The sequence below is a fragment of the Chenopodium album genome, chromosome 12, assembly GCF_948465745.1.
Source record: "Chenopodium album chromosome 12, dcCheAlbu1.1, whole genome shotgun sequence".
In the NCBI taxonomy this organism is placed as follows: Eukaryota; Viridiplantae; Streptophyta; class Magnoliopsida; order Caryophyllales; family Amaranthaceae; genus Chenopodium; species Chenopodium album.
This window is the reverse complement of record NC_137845.1, coordinates 28,627,812-28,635,309: the sequence shown is the minus strand read 5'-3', so window position 1 is coordinate 28,635,309 and position 7,498 is coordinate 28,627,812. Positions and strand designations below refer to the sequence as shown.

At 33.6% G+C, this 7,498-nt stretch overlaps 1 protein-coding gene across 1 annotated transcript; it reads right to left on the bottom strand.

Moving 5' to 3' along the window:
- Positions 1–1,994: 1,994 nt before the first annotated feature.
- LOC145570468 (DUF21 domain-containing protein At4g14240-like) lies at positions 1,995–7,268 on the bottom strand. Its single transcript, XM_081629563.1, has 13 exons — positions 6,883–7,268; positions 5,742–5,818; positions 5,578–5,661; positions 5,363–5,476; positions 4,923–5,006; positions 4,739–4,810; positions 4,563–4,630; positions 4,221–4,308; positions 4,038–4,111; positions 3,588–3,957; positions 3,266–3,312; positions 3,116–3,194; positions 1,995–2,546 (listed from the first exon to the last, which is right to left on the bottom strand). The coding sequence occupies exons 1-13, from the start codon at positions 7,118–7,120 to the stop codon at positions 2,484–2,486; spliced, it is 1,458 nt and encodes a 485-aa protein (XP_081485689.1). The 5' UTR covers positions 7,121–7,268; the 3' UTR covers positions 1,995–2,483.
- Between the last annotated feature and the right edge of the window lie 230 nt (positions 7,269–7,498).

Sequence of the window (7,498 nt, the reverse complement as noted above, 5' to 3'; positions counted from 1 at the left end):
TTCAAGTTAACCCAACGAACTTTAAACAATTATTTTATTCAATTTATTTTTCATTTACTTTTAGAAATTTCTAATATTTCAAACTTACTTTGCTTATTTTTTTTAATAATTTTTTTACTCGAATATTTTCACCAATATTTTTATTAGTCATTACATACCTACTACATCATTTAAATTGTCACGGAAGCACGTCAATTCTTAACTACTTTTTTTTTATCAATATATATTTTAAAATTTGACATTTAGATTAAAAATTTATCTTTTATTAAACAATCTGGGCATTGCAGGGGGCATAATACTAGTTGATTATAGAGGATCACATAATAAACTAAGTATAAGGATTTCTTTTTTCTTTTTTTTTTTTAAAAAAATAACAAAGAATTGAACACAAACAATGAAAAATATATTGATTAGATTATACAAATATTTTGCAAAATATATTATGGAAAAATTGTCAGGAATATTATGACCTTTGCCCGATCTTTCAAAAATAAAATGACCTTTTAATTATTCCCTAATAAAACAACCTTTGACACTGATCTTTCATAAATAGGATAAATGACCGGTTACCTATTTCCTAGGTTAAGAAAGGACATGCGTTGCATTGTAATTTGTTGAAATATTTTATTTTAATTTTTACATTTATTCTTTTTAAAAAAATGATTTTAGATATAAAAAAAACCATAATTAAAAATAAATAAAAATCCCCCCACCCTTCCCCCTCCCCTGTCATCCCGTACCCTTCCCCAGCCCCAGCTCCCCTTCCCCTTCTTCTTCCCACAACACCATGAAATAAAGTGCTTCACTAAAAACAAGACTAGAACATAATCCTGATGAACTCCCTAATAATTTCACAAATTGGTATGCAATTCGATTGCCAAGTCCATGTTTGATGAACACACGAACGAAGAAGAAAGCAAGAGTGATTAACCATGAAATTGGGTCACCAAAAGCGGAAAATGCGGCGGAAATGGGTTGGGATGAATCATGGTTCAGGAAACCACGAGCCAAGCATTTCTGGAAACACCTTTTGGGGTTGGGATGAACCACCTTATAACTCCAAAATTGATGTGATTAAGGGGTTGATTGAAGGTCTTTACCATGGTTGCGGTTGAATTTGAGGTGGCCTGGGTTTGAATTTGATAGTGTTGGTGACGGTGGAGGTTGTTGGTGGGGGCTTTTTGGGCGACAGTGGGGGTATTTGTGGGGGGTTTTTGGCAACAGTGAGGGTGTTGGCTGGGGTTTTTGGCGACAGTGGAAGCTAGGGCGAGGGTTTTCGGCGACGGTGATGGTGTTGGTTGAGGCTGAAGGGTGGCCATGGTGGTGAAGTTGGGGGCTTCGGTTGTTGATGGCCATGGTGGGGGTGAAGGTGGAGGCGTCGGTTGTGGTGGTGGTTGAGGGTGGGGCAGTTGGTTTTTTTTTTTTTAAATCATATCATTTAATTAATATAAAATTGTAATTAAAAAAAACAATCTATCAATCGCTAAGTGACACATGTCCCACTAACTTATTAAGTAGGTCACCAAGCTGTTTCATCCTATTTATAGAAGATGAATGTCAAACATCGTTTTATTAAGAAATAATTAAAAGGTCGTTTTATTTTCGGAAGACCGAGCAAAGATCATAATATTCTTGACAATTTTTCCTTACATTATTGTATTAAGTTTGTTTCAAAAAAAAAAAAAAATAAATAAATAAAAAATTGCAGTAAGTTAAACCCAAACATCACAAAACTTTAAAATTCTACTCTGTACTCTCCTTGTTAAAAGTTCTCCTTATTTGAATAGTTATTGTCTAATAAAAAAAAAAAAAAACACAAAGCATGCATTTTGATAGATATATAATATTATGATAATGTCTAAAAAAAAAAATATTATGATAATGTAAAGTCAATAATCCACGACCATCAGAAGTTCAGTACGAATATTCTTAGAATATATCATGTACAAACAGTACAAAAAGCTGGTAAGTAACTAAGTAGTGTAAAATAAATGTAAAAGTCAGCATCACTGATGCATTTTATTATGCATATATGGCCTATAATTCAAATTATCTGCAGCAAATCCACCTAATTGGCCATTTTTTAGTTAAAAAAAACATAGATTCGCTATCTAAGTGGTTGTCTTAACAATAACATCACGACGTAAATGGTGTATAGTGTGGTGTAATAGGGGGTCTTTTAGATCCGTGTACGTTTCCTTCAAAAAAAAAAAAAACCTATCAGTGCAGTCTTCTCCAGATTGGTCTGACTGCAAGGCCACTGACATATCACGTAACAGATACTGTTCAACCTATCACAACTCAAAACACAGTATCATCTAGCTCCTATAGTATAGAAAAAGATCAACTTTACTCTGTTCAGGCTAATTCTCGTGGGACTGTGTTACTAAGTATTAGCTACAGATTGGATCAAGGAATACACAAATAAAAATTCACAGGTCGCAAGATTAGCTCTTGTCTCTCAGCGGAAACTTATCTAGGTATCATTTGCTGCGGGTGTTTTGCTCGGACTTCTTTGCAGCTTGGACGTGCTTGTTTTGCTCTCCCTAAGCATAGGTTAGCAGAAAAGGGGTATTTAGTAAGCAAATTAAGACCATCAAGCCACTTATTTTAAAAATTAAGGCCTGCAACTCAAAGCAGCAAACATGCTATTTCAGGAATTAAAATATAATAAAAAAAAAAAGTAAGGTGTAGTTAATCACAAGCACAGTGTAGACAAGAGCTCAACAACTTAAACCAGAAAAAAAGCAAGTTAAAATGGGAATGCTACACGTGAATGCTGGAAATACATCATCCCCTTATTAGCTGGAAAAAGTTGGAAATAGCTTCCAAAATGACCACAAACCAAAACACTTAGATTCAGAAATACTTAAAGATAAAGTGTGTGTAATTAAAAAAAAAAAACTGTAAAAATCTGGTGTAGTCTGACTAATGACCTTAATGACACATGCAATAAGCACATAATTTTCGTGTGGAGGATGGACCCTAACATTACTAGGATTCTAGTAACCTCAATTCTTCTCAAGTCTCCCTTTAGCATTCATAGAGAGGATTGCCTTTAATTAAGCCACAAACATCATATAATCATAATGCGAACTAAGAAACTGTCACTCACCACCTTTTGACCGATTAGCTTACGACCTGACGGAGTTCTTACAGCAGATGAAGCTGCTGCCGCCGCCGCCACTCGTATTCTGTAGGTAACATAATATCTCAGTAATAATGAAATAACAAACATTATTCAACATAGCTGTATGATTTTTACCTTTTATGTACATCAATATACACATCTGTCTCATCAACAATCTCTTCCTGCACAAGCAATAGTGCAATTTGATAAATCTGGCTTAGAATGAAAACTAAAAATGTCTTTTATGTTGTTAACTAAATGATGGAAACAATTATGGACATCCAATTCTTAATCCTCAAACTTACTAGAAATGGAAGGTGAAACCAAATAAAAAAAAAAAAAAAAAAAAAGAAAAAAAAAATAGAATTGTAATGGACCGACTTCAAAAACGGAACGTAATAATAAGGTTAAAGGTTCATAAAACCATACTTCAACATGATAAGTCAAGCCTCCCTACCTGTAAAAGTTCCTCAAAGACATCTTCCAGGGTAATAATGCCAATTACATCACCATCTTCAGCATCTTCAGAATAATCAAGAGAGCCATAAGACGTATCATCATTTTGGCTAGCAGTTTGATTATTCTTCTTTCCTGCCTTTGGATACTGACCGATATCAAGAACAACACTATCCGATTTTCGGTCAGCTTTAGGAAGCAAAGGGGCTGATAATTCAGGAATCACTGTGCCTGCACTTTTTGTTTCAAAGCATTCTTTGTTGCTGACTTGCTCTTTGCATTTTCTTTTTACCTTCACCACAGCAGCCATATGGCTGCTTCCCTTTTGAAATTCATTTAGGATATCATACAGTGGCATGTCTCCCGGAACCCTGAAATATTTAAAGTTTGACAATCACTAGCATGAAACCCAAAAACTCAGAAAAAGTAATGAAACATGCCGTGTGCTCACCGAGGAATTCTGCGAATAGAAACAGCACTGACTGGAGTTTCTGTTTCAGGTCGTACTGTAAGTAGGCTCTTTACCTAGACGACCATGAATGTAAGAAAAGAAAAGCAAGGTTTACAAATATGAATTACTTCTTATATGCAAATTTTTTCTTGCAGGAGTTTTAATTGGAGTTTTCTCACCCACCAGCAACAATCCAATAACATTTCTTGGGTTCCCAGTATATACAGGAACACGACTGTGTCCACGTGCAAGTATTTTCCCCATAGCTTCCCTGTGTTGTAACAAATAAGAAAACATTTTTGAATAATTATCTTTCATTTGATCATTTTAAGACTTTAAACAAAATTGATTATAAGCATCAATTCTTCTTTAGGACTTTTCCAAGAAAACTAAACATTAACTATCCCCTGAAAAACAGACAACAAAAAGATGTGTATCCCTTGATCTTCAGATACAAACCAGAAGAAATTTTCCAAACAAAATGTTGATGATTAAGATATTAGTTAATTTTAGTAATGAACTAACCAATCAAGCTTGGCATTTACATCCAAGGAAAATGTTGATTCTATGGGTGTCATCGCCTCTTCAGCTGTCTGTAGAAAATTATATGCAGTCAAAGCAGTGGAGTATGAGAATTATTAAGAAGTTGTGCAAATATGAAATCATAGAAGCCATGATATTCCTTTGGGTACTAACAATACCTTCTCTGTTAAATCCAGTGCTCCACTGATTATTGTTGTCTCATCATGTGTAAGTTCTCCACCCTTACCCTCCTAAATAAGATAAAGGGAGAAAGCAGGACGTTAGACATAACAACAGTGTTTTGCAGGCAAACCATTCATAAGAATCCTTTATTCCTTGTTAAAAATAATATATCATTTATACCTCCATACTATGTATAGAGACAAGGGCTTTTAATTGAGCTCGTCTAAATAGTGCAGTATGATGTCCAAGCAATGCATCCAGGACCTGTCACATCACCATACGCAACTAATGTTAATGACATTACTGAAAATTTCTGTAGTGTCTATTTAATTATGATTCACTTCTCAGAAATCGTACAAAGGAACATTTTACATCCTTTTCTTTTAATATTCAATACAACAATGTTCCTAGAAAGATGTTCCATCTTTTGATAGGCTTTTTGACCACAATAGAAATCGTTTGAGAAGAATGTATACTAGAGTTGCTTGTTTTAACATTAGGGAACCTATATATCAACCCTCAAAATTAGGATTATTCTCACTTAAACGTGAAATTGTGTTAAGAAAACCGGGTAAAGTGGTTTTATTAGAAACAATTTTCCTAAAAATACTTAATTTTACCTTTGAAATAGGATAAGCTATGGGATAGCAAATTATCATAAGTACACGCACAAGCCAAATGAAATTTGCACCAACAGCAAGTCCATATTTTGTGCAAATGGCTTGCGGAATAACCTGACACATCAAAACATGGAGAATGATTAGTACTGCAACAGAAAAATATGTAAAAACAATAAGTCAGTTGATAAAAGGGGAAAAATGTGAAAATGACAGACCTCTCCAAAAGCTAGAACAAAGGTAACAGACAGCACAACAGCTACAAAAGGATGGAAAATCTTATCCAAGTAAATAGGCAGTGCCTGCAATGAAACATATACAAGAGCAGAACAATGTAAAGTCCGCAATATGACTCCAAGGAAAGTTGCTAGTATTCACTTACTTCCATCGCACAAGCATTACATAAAAGCAAGGTCACAAGAAGTTGATGCTGCTTCTGGACAACTGGTAGAATAACAGCTGGAATGTAGGGAAAGATAAAATGGATATCAAAATATAATTACCAAGATCAGCGGCAGAACATTCAATATTTTACAAAAATCAAGAAGCTACTTTGTATATCCCATCACATCTATGAAATGCAAGTAAAGATGCTAACAGCTACAATGTTGGTAACAATAACTGAAATCAGATAAAAAATAATACAATGAAACCATAGTCTTGACTTTATAATCGAGTATCATTATAAATTTTTGATGTTACATTGGATCATTAGCTTCAATTAATCAACATATTCATATGCCAACGCCAAGCCATTAACATAAGTCCATAACACCACTTTAAAACATGTACTAAATCACTAATAATTAATAATCCATCCAAAAATATATCCAAAATGGAAAGAATTGACTACAATCTCACAGAAAAACTAATAATGACCACTACTATTGGCAGAAATTACAGATTTTCAGAAGCAACTATATAATATATATATCTACTTAATTCGAACCCGATCACTTCAAATCATCCAAAGTAAGTAAGTAAACAGTTAAGCATATAACAATGTCATATAATGATTACTTGCATGTAAACATGATCAGTATCAACTCTAGACAACCAACATAGAATACTAACATTACAATTAAGACATTTTAATATACAGAAATTCATAATCAGTCTCAAGTGAAACAACATTCAAAATCAACACCAAAATTTGCATTTGACCATAACATATTGAGCTTTCTTGATAGTAACCAGAAAAAATGTGAAATTTTCACTTATGTCAGTCAAATAATAGTAATCAAAACAAGCCCCCAAAATTATAAATTGACCCTTTATAATCAATCCTTAAATTTCAAAACTAATATAAATTCATAATGTGAGAATAAAACTATATAAATTTAGTTAATTAAAACAAACCCAAATAAACCCACAATTTCATAATGTTCAATAACAATCAAAAGAATAAATTAATCGACACAAACCCAGATAAACCCACAATTCATTTGCTGATTTGACCTCCAATATATAAAAATTATGCCAAAAATACCAAACAGAAAATATTATAAGCCCAGAAAATTAACCTGCTTGTTTCTTCTCAGTCAAAGAACCACTTCTCTGAAGAATTTCAAGCTCAACAAGGCCAAGAGACATCAAACCAAGAGTAAGACCAGACATAATCCCAGCAAATATTACAAGAAAACATGAGATACCCGCATACAAAAACCATTCAAAAGTCCCAAATTCATAATCTTCGGCTTCAATTATAATATTTTGCATTGATAACAATGATATTCCTGCAATTGCTAAACTCTTCAACATACTTAATTTTTATTTCACTCGTTTTTACGCCTTGTTTTTCAGTAGCTCTACTATTGAAGACAAAACTGAGGAACCCCAAATGAAATCTTATTGAGTAGTGGGTGTTGAATTTTTAGGTGAGTTTGACATCAGCTAGTTACATGGTAGTAGTATTAAAAAAAATTAACTATTTTGGGAGTTTCGGCAATCGGCATGTTAAATGCAATTGCATTGAAAAGAGAGTGATGGAGAAAACGTTCGGTTACCGTAAGGGCCTGAATTGTGTGGGTCTAGGAGACCATTAGAGTACTAAACTGGCAAACTATGTTGGTTTTGGTTTGGTCCAAACTCGGGTAGTGATGTAGAGCGGTAAAAAATAGACTTGATATATGAGAACAA

Excerpts from the sequence above, each read along its gene's own strand:
- LOC145570468 (XM_081629563.1), bottom strand. The coding sequence starts at position 7,120 with ATGTTGAAGAGTTTAGCAATTGCAGGAATATCATTGTTATCAATGCAA. Across the intron at positions 3,958-4,037 it reads TCTATTCGCAGAATTCCTCG|GGTTCCGGGAGACATGCCAC; the intron begins GTGAGCACACGG and ends TAAATATTTCAG. Across the intron at positions 3,195-3,265 it reads TATATTGATGTACATAAAAG|AATACGAGTGGCGGCGGCGG; the intron begins GTAAAAATCATA and ends TGTTACCTACAG.